This window comes from Odocoileus virginianus, chromosome 7 (assembly GCF_023699985.2).
Source record: "Odocoileus virginianus isolate 20LAN1187 ecotype Illinois chromosome 7, Ovbor_1.2, whole genome shotgun sequence".
Classification (NCBI taxonomy): Eukaryota; Metazoa; Chordata; class Mammalia; order Artiodactyla; family Cervidae; genus Odocoileus; species Odocoileus virginianus.
In genome coordinates this window covers 65,422,638-65,440,696 of record NC_069680.1, presented here as the reverse complement: position 1 = coordinate 65,440,696, position 18,059 = coordinate 65,422,638, and the positions used below count along the sequence as shown (strand labels likewise).

Here is an 18,059-nt window from a genome sequence, read left to right as displayed (position 1 = left end):
CCCAATTTTCTCCATACTTCAGTTTGTCAATTGAACTCCAAATCCAACCAACATCTGAATCCAGTCCCTAACATATCTGCCAGAGGATCACCACAAGGAAGTTTAAACTATCTCTAACAACCATGAGAGAGAGTTTTTATTCCCCCAGAGACTGAATTCCCACACAGGGACTCAATTTAGCTAGTTGGGGAGGTCACAAAGAATAAGTAATTCCTCTCTTCCATGTGATGGCCTTTCAGATGGTTGAGGCTCACATATCTTCGTTCAACTTTTCATTCTCTAAACTAAGTGCCTTCAAGAACTATTCCTACCTAAGCCATGTAAAGATCATATGGAAGAACAAGCACTAGATTGGCAGGGAGCAAGACCAACACAATGAAAGGGAAAGTTCAGAAGCAAGAGAGGGAAAAACTAGTTAAAGAGGGTCTGAGTGTCCTCCTAGACTGTGGGTTTCTACTGGCCAACATCATCCTCATTTCCTAAACAAAGACAGGACACTGTACAATCAAGTTATTGATCTTTCAAATCTTCAACAAATGATATCCAGGAACGACCACAAAGGATCACTGGAATGAGGATGATAGATTCGAAGCATATGGAGAAGATGAGTGAGAAGGTCCCACCAAGGAGGTAAGCTTGAAATACAGAAGGCAAGTGACCAGGAGTCAAAACCTTAACGTATTTCATCACTCAAGACAAAACATACTTAATACTTCTTAAAGTTCAATCACCACACTCTTTAAGAAAATTATCTAAATAAAACTAATTAAAATGACAATGAACAATTTCAGGAAAAACTTGACTTTTCCAGCAAGCTTTATCTTTGGATGTCATTACATTAAACAAAGAAAAGGAAAAACAAGGAATCTTGCCAGTACTCTACCCTACGAGTGCTGTCCTTCGACCCAGACAAAAGCATCTCAGAGACCCCTGTGCTTTGGAGTGCCTTCCTCAAAAATTTCTCAGTCTTAGTCCAGAACTCAGGATGGGCCAGGGCCAGCAGCATCACTCAGGGAGGATACTCCATGCCTTGACTTAAGACCTGCATACACCTCAGCCCAAGTCCTGGTTTCTCCCCTTCAGGGTTCTCTCCAGCCTTCTTGCCCACATATGGTACCCACTGAATGTGCCAAAGAACAACAGGACTCATACCCATTAGGCTTTCCAGAAGCCTCAAGCCAGGTCCTCATTCAAGGGGGCAGCCAGACAAGCTGATCATTCTTACTGGCCAGCACTGTATTTCTGTAAAACTCCAAGAGAGTGGGCCACCAAAATGGCACTGATGTGTTGCTCTGAAGCGATTCAAAGTATTTCTGTGGACAATGGCCCTGGAGAATCCATGGGAAGCCCTTTCTACTATGGACAGTAAAGTCCATCCAGATAAAACCTATTTCTCTCTTAGAGACAAATTACTTAAACTCATCTTTTTATCATCTACTGCACAAAGGTGAGAATGTGAAGAAATGGAACTCAACACTGGCAAGATCTCCAAGTTAGAGAAACACTAGACAACAGAGTTGGCTTGACATCCCAGTCATTCCTCAACATTTGGTAATTAGCGATGGGAAGGCTTGCATTCTACCATCCAGGGAAATGGTGGTGGTGGTGATATAGTAGCTAAGTCATGAGCGACTCTTGCGACTCTATGAACAGTAGCCTGTCAGGGTCCTCTGTCCATGGGATTCTCCAGGCAAGAATACTGGAGTGGGTTGCCATTCCTTCTCCAGGGGATCTTCCCAACCCACCTGAGTCTCCAGTGCTGCAGGCAGATTCTTTACCAACTGAGCTACCAGGGACGTAGGCCCAGTCTAAGACAAGTAAATCTTCATCATACATGAACGTATCACAGAGCTAATAAGCTTGTGCAAGAAGGCTGTGTGCTTACATAGGTCTCTCCCAGGACCCTGGCAAAAGCCCTGGTAACAGTCACACGGTCACTTATTTTTACAAAACTTGCAAAAGTAGGTTATTTGAACCACAGTCAGTTAAGAGTACTTCCCTGCTCTGATAGGACTTCTGTCACATTTCTGCTTGAGTTGGGTGATGCTAGAGTGGCTGTGGGAACTCTTGGAACCTAAGATAAACTGGCAATGGAGTGACACTGAATTAGGATTCAGTTGGGTTTATTTCTGTGGTTTGCAATTGTTTCTGTGTCAGTAGGCATGTGGCATGATATTCCTGCTACCCACCATGCTGACACACACACAGAGACCAATATAAAAATGATAATAAAATGGTTAATGAGCTTTATCAATTTGCAGAATATTTACGGTTAACTTGTTGAGTGTGTATGCACCACACAAACACAACTAACTTGAAACATCTTGAAATCTTTTAACTCATAGATGAAAGATATGTGTTTTCCCAAAGTTGATTAATTCTAACATTTTTACCAATAATTTAGTGAAATTACCAATGAAGAGTGAAGATGAAAGGAATATCCCTAAATATTAAAAATAAAAGTCACTTTTCAATTAGACGCAATTATCTCTTCTGTATGTGTGTGTATGCTTGGTCACTCAGTCGTGTCCAAATTTTTGCGACCCTATGGACTTTAGTCTGCCAGGCTCCTCTGTCCATGGGGATTCTCCAGGCAAGAATACTGGAGTGGGTTTTCATGTCCTCCTCTAGAGGATCTTCCCGACCCAGGGATCGAACCCAGGTCTCCCACATTGCAGGTGGATTCTTAACCATCTGAGCCACCTGTAAAACTTAAATAATGGAGTTATAAGGGAATTTGCAGAAAAAAAAATTGAAAAAGTTCTCATACATAGTATAAAAGAGATTGTTTTCTAAATATTTCAATGTATGGTATCTGTCAACTTAAAAAAGTTTAATATGCTTTGACACATTTTTTATTCCAAATACACATTCATCTCCATACCTAATTTTGTGTTTGTAATTATACAGTCTTTGCCTTTAAGAGAGCCTCTTCAAATTATGTAAGCGTCACACTACACAAAATATGGATCTGCCTCTTAGCAGGAGGCTGTGGAAATGGAAACTCATTCAAATGTCTTGATCATGGGAATTTCTTGGGCAAAATGTATGGAGGCTTCAAGAAGCTTCAGTCATTCTGTGCCAGTGAACCCAACAGGATTCACTGGAGTCTCAGAGTCTGCCTCCTTTAGGATATTTTGTGTGGCAGAAGCAAGTTCTTCTTCCTAAGCCTTCCAACTACCTGCTAAGTAAACATTTGGGCTGGGCAAGGTGGTACCCCCAAATCCACACCGGTGAGGAATCACTAGCACCTGCGCCATGGATGCTCTGGACAAGAACAACATCACTATGTTGACACCACCAGTGGAGACTGAAATGTGAGAAGTTTCCATTGGTTTCTTCATCTCCTGGGTCAATAAGGATGAGCACAGCCTTGTCTTGCCAGACTGTGCTCTTGGAGATGGAACTTGTCACATTCCTTTCTGTCAAGTTGCAGAGAAAATTAACTGGAGACAATCAGCTGAGGGAACTTGGTGTTTCCAGCTAACCAATACTACCTTAGTGAAGACACTTAGTGATTTTTTTTTCTCTCCGTTGTAAAATGTGAAGTTATCTGGCACAGTTTCAACTCTCTCCAGCTGGATTCTCAACACACACCTGGTTTCCTTCATCAAGTCTTCTCTAGAGTACTTGCCATTTAGATTTTTTTCAGTGCTGTCTACAGAAAGTTGCCAATGCGGAGCCCAGCTGTCCTGGCTAGGTTTGCCAAGGGAGATTTTCTGCAGAGGGCCCAAGATCAAAGCCACATCTTGCCTTGAAAGTTTGGAGCCCAAGGGAGGAGGGGAATCTCATGGTGTCATGCTGGGTTGCACAGGTCTGAAGCTGCTTCCCAGGTGAGAATGGGCATGTCTCTCCCTCTGTGCTCAACTCCTGGTCAAAGGGCAGCACCTATGACTCCTGGGGGTATTTCAATTAGAGCTTATCCTGATAGAAGATTTTCAAATACTGAACAGCCTACATGACATATTTGATTCACACTCATACAGGTATCTGAAAGATTATCACATCCAGATAACAATTAAGGAAACTTGCAGTCAAAGATCACACAGTGACTAAAAGACAGAGTCTATATTCAGACCTAGGTCCTGCAAAATGACAACTCTAGGGGCCACAAAGAGAGGAATTAAAAAAAAAAAAAAAGAGAGAGAAGTCTTCTACGCTTTTGTAGAATATCATCAGGTGCTGTCATCCAGTTGTACTCTGTACCTCAGTTACTTTCGATCTGGGATCATTCATTTAAGGCATCAAAGCCTTGGCTAACAGTAAAATGTGCAAGGAACTCGTAAAGGTTCAGGGTGTTAAACTGATTTCCTGTATATATTATGCCAGCACAATCTCTCAACAATACTCTCAGATGTATAATACTCAATTTACAGGTAAAGAAAATGAAGCCTCTGACAAGATACAGCCCCTTCTTCAAGATGACACGGTGAATTGCTATGGGAACTCCAGTCTGGCCTCCTAACTCCACTCACCGGTCTCCTAACCACAGCCCCGCTGTGAAACATGCAGCACTCTTCTTTCTTCCTCTTGGCACTACCGTTCACAGCTGTCTCTTCCTGCATGTGCTGAAGCCAACAGAGAATCAGAAAATAATGAAATGAAGCGTGATTTAAAATGAAGTCAGCTATCACCTTTCCTCTACCCACCCGCAAAGGCAGGTGAGAGAGAACCATTTGGCTAACTATCTTTTCCTGACATTTCAGTTCTTCCCTTATTCAGGGCTGGGTATTTAGATATGATACGGCTGAGACTGTCCATGCTTATGCGTGAGTGGGTGAGTGAGAGAGAGAGAGAATATGAGTGCTGGGGAGAGGAAGTCAACACCATGGCTAGTGACAACAGTGCTAGTCTAAACAAGCCAAAGAGAGAAGAGATAAGCAATGAACAGGAGATGAAGAGGTAGCCTGAGACAACCAGGTCTGCCAGAACAGGAGCCAAAAGCTGAGGGCTGAACAGAAAGGGAACAAAGGGTTAAGAGGTCAAGAAGGAAGCATGCAGTTGGGAAGGGAGGCATTGGTGGATCTAGAAGAAATGTGCCGCATACTTGGTTTGGGTTCTGGAATCCCACTCATATTTGTTCTACATTTGATATGTGACTTGCTTTGGCCATGGGGCAGCAACATGTATGATGCAAACAGGATTTGAAAAGTAGTTGCATGTTGAGCTTCGCTCTTGGGGCATCCCTCCCACGTGGAGAGGCCTGTGCTAGCCTGTTGGAGACATGGAGTTCCACTAACAACCAATACCAACCTCCAGACATATAAGCAAGGCAATCTCAGATCATTCAGCCCTAGCAGAGCCTCCAAATAACTGTGGCTGCTTGAGTGACCCAAGGAAGATGAGCAGAACCATCCAGTTGAGCCCTGCCCAAATAGCTGAAATGCAGAATTGTAAACAAAAAAATACTGTTGTTTCTAAGACTCTAATTTTTGGAGTGGGTTATCATGCAGCAAAGCTAATGGACAGAACTAAAGTCTAAGGTGTCTCACAGAGCAGCATCATGGCACCTCATAGCTGTTGTAGAGCCTGGGTATTCAAACAAGCAGGGAGGAGAGTCAGTGGCTGAAGAGATAGAGAATGGCACATAGTGTTACTGCTGCTTTTACCTGTCTTTCATTTTTTGACTTGTTGGTCAAGTACACAAGGTAAGTAAACCAACCTCTGGGATCGAACCAGTAGACCAGAGGAGAAAGAAGACATGCTCCATCATGAAAAAGTCAACTGTTGTTTTTTGTATATACTGGCAATAGAGCACTTACAACAGTATAGTGATACAGCTGGCCAGCTCCACAGCTACACATTGCCTTCTGCTGCAGTCCCTTCCACACCTCCAACGTTGGTCCCTCAGCATTACTGCCACAGACCAGAGATGCTGGAACAGGGAAAGGACTGAACCAAGGAAAAACAAGAAGCCTGTTCATCTCTGGTGATAGCCACACTGAGAATAAAACCATCAGCCAGTCTAGTTTATCCTTTTAAGAATGAAAAACATTCTGCACATCAAAGGAATCCACCAACAAAATAAAAAGGTAACTCACTGAATGGAAGAAAATAATTATAAATACTATTTCATGAGGAGCTAATACCTAAACTATATAAAGAACCCATACAACCCAATAGCAAAAAAAAAAAAATTACAATTACAAAATGTATGGAAGATCTGAATAGACATTTTTCCAAAGAATACATACAGATGACCAACAGGTACATGAAAAGATGTTCAACATCATTGATCATTAGGGAAATGCAAATCAAAACCACCATGTGATTTCACCTTATGCCTGTTAGAATGGCTACTATCAAAAACATAAGAAACAATGACTGTTGGTGAGGATGTGAAGAAAAGGGAACCTTTGAACACTGCTGATGGGAATGTAAACCGGTGTAGCCACTATGGAAAACAGTATGGATGTTCCTCAAAAAAATTAAAAATAAGACGAGAATTTGATCCAAGATTCCACTCCTGGATATTGATCCAAAGAAAGCAAAAACACTAACTTGAAAAGATATGCGTAGCTCCATGCTCACTGCAGCATTATTTACAATAGCCAAGATGTGGAAACAACCTAAGTGTCTATCAGTGGATGAATGGATAAAGAAAGTGTGATACACACATATGCACACACAAAACAGATTATTCAGCCATAAAAAGAATAAAATCTTGCTATATGTAACAACATGGATGGACCTCAAGAACTTTTTTATGCGGAGTGAAATAAGTCAGAGAAAGACAAATGCTATATGATCTCTCTTATACGTGAAATTTAAAACAAAAACAACATTAAGACCAACCTCATACATAAAAAGAATAGACTGGTGGTTGCCAGAAGAGGGAGGTGGAGGGTAGGAGAAATGGTGAACTATTTTAGTTGCTGTTGCTTTTAGTTTAAATAAATTTAGTGAATGAATTAATGAATTCTAACGTGGATCCCTGCACATTTTCAACCTATTCCAAACCAGGTTATGAAAATGAATCCTCTAAAATGAGAGATAATAATGCTTAGTAAGTTCACATGAATCTTAGTAGAATCTAACCTATTTAATCTAACCAGGTAATCTGTCAGCCATCAATACTTGCTCAATATCTCTTTGACTACTAGTGGTAATAGAAAAAAGCAATACTATAACCTGTGTATATTAAACACATAGGTATCCAAAAAATACTTTCCAATAGTTATTATACAAATCAGTGATTGAGCAAAAATATCACCCACTAATTCATCTGCAGATCGTCATTATATGAAATGACATTCTCTCATAGTGGGTATGCCCTTGTTTTAACTGTTTTGCTGAGGCTGGTGCTAAAATGAGTTTACGTGTCTCAGTATGCACCAACTAATACTACAGAGAAGTGGCCAGGAAGTCTGTTGAGTGAGGAGAGGAATTGAGTTTTGGATTAGCATTTGCTGTACAATCTTTGTGGCTTCATCTGTGGGCTGTTAGGGAAGTCCTTCTCACTGCACCATTTCTTATATTGCTTTCTTGACAATATCCCAGGGCAGATGCAGCTGGTTTTATAGTCACGCAAAAATCTGCTTTGCATATGTCATCGTTGTACTTTGATTCCAACACACACAAAAAAATTTCATACATTCCTCTTTGTCAGTTATTCTAACAGGCAGGTGAAGGCTGTAAATTCACATGTTATAAAAAAAAAAAGAAAGAAAGAAAGAAACAGGCTCTTAGAAGATTAACTGTGTGGCCATGGTCAAATGTAATTAAACTGACACATGAACCTCAAGTCCAACAACTCCAACACTCTACAGTAATGTGGGACACAGAATATGAGCATGGGGTCCATAGGAGGAAACATATCTTTCAAATTCTAGTCTAATTATCCTTTTATTCTTAATTGATATGAGAATATCTAGCAGTTGATCATCTCAAATGGCCAAGGAAGCCATAAGACACACTATAATTATTTGAAAAATTATTTTCAATAATTTTTATTCAATTCTTTGCTAATATTTGCAACAACTAGGAAATTTGGTTGACCAAAGGATAGGAGAGGAAAAAATAATCCATGACCATTTCATTATGATAAAGACTGATATTTACTTATAGACCTTCTCATTCTTCTAAGAAAGTACCAATTAATAATGGCCACAAACAGCATACTTTACTGAATAAATAAAATATTAACTTATAACATATAAGCAGTGGTTAATAAATAATTTTGCAAATCATTCTTACAGCTGACATAAACATATATGCCAATCTTAACATATATATCTAGCTTTATTTCATACTTTGTGGGGAAATGCCCCATCCTGTTTCTATTTCTAACTTACCACGTGAACACAAACATGTGATTCAACCACCTCAGGTCTCAAACACTCGATCAATGAAACAAGGTGACTGGATTTCAAGTCTGAGGCAACAGTCTAGCGGAAAGAACTCTGGATGTGGCCTCAGCTGAGACTGAATCCAGGGCCTGGTATCCTGTTAAACATCTGGCTGTGGGCCTGTACTTCAATTCTGTGCTAATCTAGGTAAATGGAGAAACCACACCCTTCTCAAAGGGTTTGCAAGAATGAAAACAAATACACTTAAACTTACCAAGCACAGTGCCTCATCCACAGTAGTGCTCAACAAAGAACAACTGATCCAAACAATTCCTTCATCCCACACTCATTTATTAAACTTCAACGCTGTGCCAGATATTATTCCAGGTGTGAAGGATATAAGAAGTAACAAAACTGACAAAACACCCTGCTTAAACACAGCGGCACTGAGCCGGCATAGAGGTCTACAGCTCTAACTGGGAGGAGCTGTGTGCCTCACGCTGCATAACCCTTTGATTCATTTCTCAGCCTCATTACAGAATCCAAAACAATGGATCCCTCTGAAGTATCATCCCAGGCTGCTAGATCCTCACCACTTTAAGGAGAAACCACACACCAGATCGGCTCTCCTTGGCCCTTCTCATCATCACAGTACTGTAAACACCACGGGGGGCAGAGCTGGGCCTGGGCTTCACGCTTATCCTCCACCCGAGCCCCTTTCCCCTCTCTTTGGTCAGAAGGGTTCCGCAAGCCTGCCCCAGAGCCTTCCAGAAACCTCCGTGAAGGCTGAAGTTGCTTGGCCGCACTACCCTCTGCTCCCCACCAGAGGTCGCCCTCCCACACAAGCCCAAGCAAACAGAAGCCGGCTTTGCCTTCTCGGCAGCAGTGACATTATTTTCTTTCTCTATTTTTATCTATTAAAAAGATTTCTTCACAGCCATAACTTAGATCTCTACACTAAAATGGAGCAACAGGAAGATATAATGGTGCATTTCATTTATGAATGACCTATAATAAATTACTCTGAAGTGTCCCGAGTGCCAGGAGACAGAACGCTTTGTCTGCCCACGGACTGTATTTCACCTACTTTAATTTAGCTGACACATAAAACTCATTTGACATTTCACAGGTATTTGTGTGGGGGGGGTGGCCTGTGGGAGGGGACCACTGCGGGGCCAGGCAGGGAGTGGGGGCAGGGGCAGAGCCAAGGATATTTGGTTCTTGTTGAGGGTTAAGGTGTGGAGCCTGGGTAACCCTGGCAACACGAGGTCATCGCCGAGCAGATTGTTGTCCAAGATGAGTTCCTCCAGGCTCCCGAACGCGCTCAGTCCTTCCAGTGACCTGCAATGACAAAGGCAACAGGAAAAATGATCCTGCACTAAATCAGGGAGGCCATTATGAGCCGAAATAAATATTTTAACCTTCCCTTTCAGGACTGGGAATAGTTTGGGCTTGGTGCCTGTCAGCAAAGTGAATGACAAGAATTAGTAGAGGGAGCCGGGGCGGGGCGGCGGGGGAGAAGGGGCCGCTGGCACTCACCGCATCCTTCACGCATTGCCAACATGAAGGATGAGGGTCACTTAGTGAGTAGCCAGGATCCAAAACAAAGGGCTTCAGATACGGCCTGCAGGATAAATTTGTCAATGTCTTGTGCCTTCAGGCACCCAGCCTCGGCTGACCCTAACCTCCATTCCCAAGATAAATAACTCTGTCACAGTTCACCTTCATTCCCTGGACACAAATTTAAGTTGTCATCCATCATTCCTGCCCAGAAATATCATACCCTCTTACAATAATAAATATAACTTCAAGTATCATTTCTTAGCGGTTCTCCTCTGCGCAGTCCTAGGAACCGGCAGGGAAGGCTTCCTTTCTCTGCATTCACCGCCTGTGACTTTCCCCCACCTCTGCTTTTTTTTCTTTACTAATCACTTAATTTGCTGCTGCCCCGTGTCCCAGTGGCTACCTCAAAGGCAAGACATCCGAGGAAGCACAGAATCACTCCAGTCCGAGGGGCTTTCTTTTTCTTTCATGATTTCTTTTTGTTTTTGTTAGGCAGGGGTAGGTTAAGAAAGGGGATGAGGGAATTTCTGCCTCAAGGCTCCCTGCTTGAAGTTTATTGTTTTAATGTATGCATAGTGGATTTCTCACTTTAGTTTTGAAAAAAAAAAGCATCGAATGCAACAATGGAGATGTGGAAGCAGTAAAGCAAACAGACATCTGAAAGAATAAAGTACCCAGCTCAGGGGTAAAAAAGTATCAGAAAGGGGAAAACAGCCCTGGTAATAGGCAGAGCTGAAAGTTAACTCATAAGGTTAGGGTTGCATGAGGTGCAGGCTGCGAGGGGCTGTTGTGTGCATGTGCCTGTCCATTGCACACAGACGGTAATTACAGAAAGCCGCCCAGTGGAGGCACTCACAGGGCCAGGCCACATGCTCCCAGCTCGTTCACCTGCCAGACCCAAGAGCTGTGCTGAGCTTGCAGAGGCTGACAGCTGAGCTACGATGCTGGCCAGAGGGCTGGCTTGCAGGGGATCTCTGGCTATTCTATAAAATGTAACCAATCGGGGAGATGTTGTCTACACTATTTATGCATTTACTGATAGCACTTCCATTACAGACCCCCTTGCTTGCCTATCCTATGCCTGGACCTGTGGTGTGAGTGTGAACTTGAGTACCAGACCTTTATTGTCACATCCATCCAAAAGGACTCCAAAATTAATAGGCAATACTTGGGAGGTGAGAGAAGCAGTTCAACCCCCAGACTTCACTGGGCCCAGAGCTCCACCAGCAGCCCCATTCCTGCCCCAAACCTCCAGGTGGCCCTCGCCAGGGCCTAGCACCCAGACCACACCGAATCCCTGTAACTGACACTGTATACTCCACAGCGGGGTAGGGGGTGGGGGTGTACTACATACATCTTGGGTCAAAGGTCAACAGAGTCATCAAGTTTCACTTCCTCCTCCTCTTCTCTCTTCTTCCTCATGTTTCAGGAAGGCAACACACAAGTTATACATATGCAGTCAGGAAGCCCTGGTATTTTACCTCTGTCCCGTCATTTACTTGCAGCCTGAATTTGGGCATCTCAATAAGCCCCAAGAGCTCCCTTCATCTATGTTGCCTCTAGCTCGTTGAATCTTATGGAGATTAAGTGAGAAAGGAGTAACAACTTACTAGCAAATACTGGTTTCATTCTTTTCCTTCCTCCTTTCATTAGCTGACTTTTCTGGAAGCCCTGACCTTTGGTCAGGGATCCCGATGCAGGGGATGTGCAGAGAAATAGATGTGCAAAGGTGTGTAGTGAGGGTGGCTTCTCATGGAAATGCCAGCCTTTCCTGAAGTCCCTTCCACCTTGGGGGTTAATGAGTGCTGATGCCAAAGTGCTTTTCACAACCAGCCCCTGTTTATCTCTAGAGGAGTCGAGGCCACCTCCACATCAGGGCACCTAACAGATGGGTAATAAGTCCTTGTGCTCAAACATCAGCTGGGCTCTGGTCAAAGGCACATCCAAATACACACCATTCCAGAGTTATGCAAATATAATGCTCTTATCAGGAGAATCAGCAAATGGTTGGCAACTGGCAAGCCGAAGAAAGCTCCTTTCCAAGAGTGCTTCAGGGGAGGCATAAAACAAAATGACACAGTCTAGTGAGGACAAAGCCTGAAACACGAGAAGGAGTGCCGCGGAGATGCCTTTCCCTCTGGGTGGTGGGCTCTGGGGCAGAACTCCAAACAGGAGGAAAACTTCAGAGAGCAGTTCAGAAGCTCAGGCCCAAATCCCCTGTCACTTGCCTGGATCAAGATCCTATTTTGCCATGCCGTGTGATTAGCTGCTCATTTAAAAGGGAACCTTGTTATGTGGGGGAGGGGGGGGTGCATATTAATAAATCGCTATCTTCATGTCAACAGTGTGATTTGCACTTGGTGATTTAATCAGCTAAATTCAGGGCTGAGGGATTGGGGACAGGAGGCAAAGAGCGTAATGAAGGGTAAAACTGGAGAGGACAGGATTTCTGGAGCTTGGCTGGCATGTGGAAGGCAATAAACAGATGCTTAGAGGATGCCTTTAATTTTCACCTTAAAAATTTTTTACTTTTGTGTTGTTGTTGACATTTTCCTGGAAGAAGAGGGAAGAAATTATGTGGGTCAATCTTTTATCTCATACCCCTCTATATAAGATGCCTGCAAAGAGATGCATGCTATCAAATAAAATGACAAAGCAAAAAAGGCTTTAAGGGTCCACACAGATCTATGCTGTTCAAGGGACAGCTATGGTACAAGGAAAAGATGACAGGACCAAGATCTCTGTTATAACCTTGTATATGGACAGTAAAATACACCCCAGACCCAGGAACCCTGGAAGAGGAGGTGATTGTCACTCCAGAGGCACCCACCAGCTTGGTTGGCTGTAGGTACAAATGCCTGAGAGGTGGGCCAGGAAGGCTGAGCAGACCTGAGTGCCATGGTCAGGGGCTGGACGGGGAGCGCAAGGCCAGGCCAGCTGGACAAAGGTCTTCTCAGCCCAGTGGAGAGATGTCAAGGGCAGGCAGGGAGACCTAATGTGTGGTCTGGTCTGTGGCAGGTGGTTTGCTCCAGACACCTAATCAGCACCTCTGAAGCACAGTGCAGGCTGCCTGCCTTCACTGCACAAGCAGGAAGGCTGCCCACGATGTCACTCACAGGTACCATCTCAGTCCCCTGGGTGGCAGGGCTCCGGCTGGGCTCCCCTAGGAGCCCCTGTGGCCGCCGGGAGAGTCCCTGCGCCTTTTCCAAAGTCACATCAAAATGACAAAACATCAGAACGCATTCAGCTCCAGCAGATTCAAACAGAGAGAACTTTTAAGTTTCCACTGTAATTAACCCTATCCTCGTTAAGATAATTATGATCAAGCTTCCTGTCAGAGTTAATATCCCAGCATCACTGCCCGTGGCTCCCACTCTGCCTTCATTAGCTTATAAAAACAGTGTTACTAAACAGGCTCCTCACCCTCTGCAAGCCAGGCAGTGGTTGTGAGCCTCCAGGACGGAGGGACCTCAGGCGGGGCAGCTGGGCCCATGGAGGTGCTGCTCCCAGACCCGCAACCTCTTCTGCGCCCGGGTGGGCACACGCTCAGTGGTCTCCATCCTTTCCCAAAAGTTAGCTGCTCATCAGAATGGGGAAGGAGAAGGCCTCTGCAGCAGAGCGGGCCTGGAAGGTCTGGGGCAGAAGCCCTCACAGCAGGTCCCTGGGAAATGCCTGCACACTGACTTCCAACAGTGGCCACAACCAAAGCTACAAGGACAGGACAGACAGCACATAGTTGCCTGTGGGGGATAAAGGAAGAAACATGAGAATGGGAAACCTGTGATAGGCCTGCTCATGTACCAGAAAATGGCCCAGTTGTCAAACCCATGAGAGGAATTCTTTCTTTCAGGCATAAAACTCTTTTTATATCCTATTCAAATGCAGCTCCCTGCCCCCCAGCCAAAACCCAGTCAGGAAACCCACCAAAGGACACATCCAGAGTTCCCAGTTCAAGAGCTGCGCAGCTCATTCTTGGGGTGCAGGCTGTGGTAAGAATTAGATCCCCTTGTCCTCAACTCCCAGCCCATAGCGGGCACGACACTTCTGCCTGACATGAGGCGGAGAGGGAACAGGAAGACAGGTAAGCACGGAACCTGAGAAAGGTAAGTGTCTCTGTGGAACCAGGGTCACCTCTGATCCAGAACCAGAGGGTGGGGTGTCTCAAACCAATTAGAAAATAAGATTTCCACTAAGATCTTTACCTCTCCTTCTATGATACTTACCTAAACATCCACATACATACTTTTTATTGAGAAAATGGGGAGACCTGGGACCTAGAGGACCTGACCCATACGTTTGATGTCCGCCACACTGGCTAGACCTACAGAGCTTCCCAGGTCAGTCCCTGCCTGCTCTTCAGTGGTCTTTCCGTGTGACTACTGTCCACCCAGCTCCCAGCCGAAAGGATCTCATTGCAACCTCCCTAGCAACCTGGGAAGTTTCAACACATGCTAAGGGCTCAGTGCCTCTTTGCCAACTGACTCCTGCTCAGCCAGGAGCCTGTGAACTGCTGAGAAAAAAAGCTGTCAATAGTATTCCAAGGGCAGGACAAAGAGTAAGCTTTGAGTAAACTTAAGAGTAAGTCAGGGGCTAGGGGGGCAGTCCCTCAATTCATATTTTTTCATAGGCCAGAGGGCCTCCCTCTCTTTACCCCATGGCCAACTGTCTGAGAATAGGCAGAAGTGGTATTCAGTAAGTCTGCACCTGTACAGCAGGGCTGGTTATTAAACTACTTCAATATTTTCTTATCAGTTGGTACAAAATTGCAGCTCTGAATATCCAGGGTGCCCCACCCTCTTACCCTGGCCGCTCCCGTAGAGCTCCCAGACCTTTCCACAATTCAGCAACTAAGTGGTTAATGACCTTCTCACTCTCACTGCACAGGGCTTTTAAGGACCCTGCTTCAGCCAAGATCATTCTGATTGGTCAGTGCAACTGTTCAATAATTTAAACATCACCCTTGAAAGCAGAAATAGCAGCTTGTACTCTTACTGCCTCCCACTATGCCAAGTGCAGTGTCTAGCACACAGCAGGTCCCTGGGAAATACCTGCACATTGACAAGAACAGAGGCCACAACCAAAGCTACAAGGACAGGACAGACAGCACATAGTTACATGTGGGGGATAAAGGAAGAAACATGAGAACAGGAAACCCGTGATAGGCCTGCTCATGTCCCAGAAAATGGCCCAGTCATCTAGGCCATGAGTGGAATACTTTATTTCTGCCATAAAATTCTTCTCATATCCTATTTAAGTGGATATAACTAGAGAGAGTATATAATCTATAGTATATTACTATAGATGGTATATACTATAGTATACTACTATACATAGTATGATATATACAGTTATAACTATATATTTTCTACATATTTTTTCTGTCATTCAGGTCACATAACTGAGGATGTATGTGCAAATAATAATAGAAATCAAGCCTCTATATTGTAACTATATAAGTAAAGGGTGAAAGTGTTTTTAAAAATAGAATGTGGAAAAGGTTCTAGGCTATGTAAGATTGTGTATATTGACACCATGTTACAGTATATCACATGGAATTTGTCAAAGTCACTTCCAAAGCCCTACTGAGCCCCTGTTAGGATGGAGTGTCCCTGAGCTTCAGAGGATAAAATTCAACAATAGTAAAAGAGATGTGAATCCAAGACCAGTCAAAAATCTAAGGTAGTTAGCTATAAGTTTGTTACCTCTAAGTGGGATCAAGTCTAAAGCCATCAGGTACCATACTTAATAACACTAAAAAGCTGTTAAATATGATCCCTCAAGAATTATGGTGAATGAGAAAGGATCTAGAAGCCTAGAAGTGGGTGCCTGTGTTTCCAATTATTTGAAAAGAGATGTAAAATTTCTTGAAATTTGGATTAATAAATTCATAAACTTACTTGCATCAGACTATAGCTCTGAGGAGTCAGTATCTGCTTGTCCTATACTGTAAGGCAATATGTCATGTGTGTGATACTGTTACCCTTTTCACTTTTGTTGTTAGGAAGCTCAGAGCTAAACTGTGACCCAACTGTAAAAAGGTAGCACCCCATGGTCTCTATATCTGCTTTCAAACTTCAATGTCAAGATTTATAAAATTATTATAGTCTATCAGTGTTTTTCATTTTATTAATTCTAATAGGCTAGCTCAGTCCCTCATATAATGAGGTAAGATGTCAAATTAATAAAGCTTCACTTCACAAACATGCAGTTTCTGTGCATTAAGGACAAGTTCTGTGAGACAAGCAATGAATGTGGATGGGTGACTAAGAATAAGGATGTATATCTTATCTCCTTTTCAAAATGTCTTTGCAAAGAATTCTGGTAATTCTAATGATATCCTTGTGGCAGAAAAGCAAAAATGGACTAGAATATAACCACTGTAGGTAGAATCTTAATTGGTTCAAGAATGTACCTGAAGAATACTAATTAATGGCTCAGCTTGCTCTGGGAGAAGGTTCTGGAAACTTTGGTCCTGGTGTTTTGCCAATGCCTTGGTTACAAACATGCTTATCATATCTATGGAGGTCATCACCCTCAAAGTGTTCGTTGTTAGGTGTGCCCAGCTCTTCGCGATCCCTTCTGCCAGGACCCTCTGTCCATGGGATTTCCCTAAGCAAGGATACTGGGGTGGCTTGCCATTCCCTTCTCCAGGAGATCTTCCCGACCCAGGGATTGAACACCGGTCTCCCGCTTTGCAGGTGGACTCTTCACTGCCTGAGTCACCAAGCTCCCATCACCCTAGAAAGATGTTTAAAAGGATGCAGTAGGATTCAAAATGATCCTGCTGGAATCAGCTCACTGTTTCAGCCCACAGGATGACATTTATCAATGTCTATCATAAAGATCTAAATATAAAGTTCAACTACCTCAAAATACACATTTAAATAAAAAATTAAAAGGCAAATGAAAACTAGGGAAAACATTTACAATCTCTCTGATAGTCAGTCTAAGGCTTAACATTCTTAATAGAGTGTTTGAAAATCATAAGGAAAAGCTGAAAGCTCTAAGAGGAAAACAATCAAAAGATGGAGATAGAAAACATACAAGTGATGCAAATGGTCAATAATGAAAGTGTGGGATAAAATTCCAGCTTCATTGGGAACCCAAAATATTCAAATTAAATAAGATATTTTCACCTAACTAGCAAATTCACTGTTTCCTTAACTCTTAACAAAGTCTTGTCAAAAGTTCAAAGTAACAGACTAACACAGCACTAATGGGAGAATGAAATTATTTTAACCTTTCTGGATGTCAGTTTATACTAAAGCCTTAAAAACTGTCACCTTTACATCCAGAAATTCCAAGAATTCATTCAGCAAATATCAAAGAAGTGTATATGGTTTAAATATGTTCATTACAGCACTATTTATAATAACATTGTAAACAAACCTAAATGCCCAATGGTAAAGGAATTATTACATAAATCTCCATATATATATATATATATATATATATATGATAAATAGCATGCAGCAAATGATATCATAATTTAAAATGATATTATAGGCAGATATCTACTGAGCCAGTAAAATTATCAATTTAAGAACCTAAATTAAGTTATAATGCATGTAATACACACACAAAGATCTCATGAGTGGAAATTAAGTCATCCATGTGCTCCCTTCCATTTCCTATACAAATTTTCATCCGTACCACATCTTCCATGTTGATGGTTAAGAGTCATTATTCTGTTAGCCGTTTCTAGTTTATAAACTCCTGTTAATATTACCAAATTGTGCCTTGTAACATTACGACAATTCTTTACACACAAATACACTTTGATGCACACATATATACCCACATATCTAGCTATGGGTGGATGGTTGGATAAATCCCAGATATACACCACTAACCCTTTCCCTTTTATACTTTTCCTAGTTATTACATTTTCTATCATGATTAGTTTATAGTCAGGACACGCTCCAGTAAATCGGTTGCTGCTGTTGTTTAATTTCTGAGTTGTCTCCAACTCTGCTTTTTGGGGTTTCCCAGGTGGCGCTAGTGGTAAATTGGTGCTAGTTTTCCAATGCAGGAGATGTAAGAGATGCAGGTTCGATCCCTGGGTCAGGAAGATTCCCTGAAGGAGGGCATGCAACCCACTCCAGTATTCTTGCCTGGAGCATCCCATGGACAGAGGAGCCTGGTGAGCTACAGTCCATAGGGTCACACAGAGTTGGACACGACTGACGTGACTTAGCACTCACACAT

General features: G+C 42.9%; 1 protein-coding gene across 1 annotated transcript in view; it reads right to left on the bottom strand.

The window, feature by feature from the left end:
• Window positions 1-18,059, bottom strand: part of LRMDA (leucine rich melanocyte differentiation associated) — a 1,164,713-nt gene that overhangs the window by 517,381 nt on the left and 629,273 nt on the right. Inside the window, exon 5 of the mRNA XM_070470890.1 lies at window positions 9,503-9,629. Coding sequence (XP_070326991.1) covers window positions 9,503-9,629 — 127 coding nt within the window. The remainder of the gene's footprint in view (window positions 1-9,502; window positions 9,630-18,059) is intronic.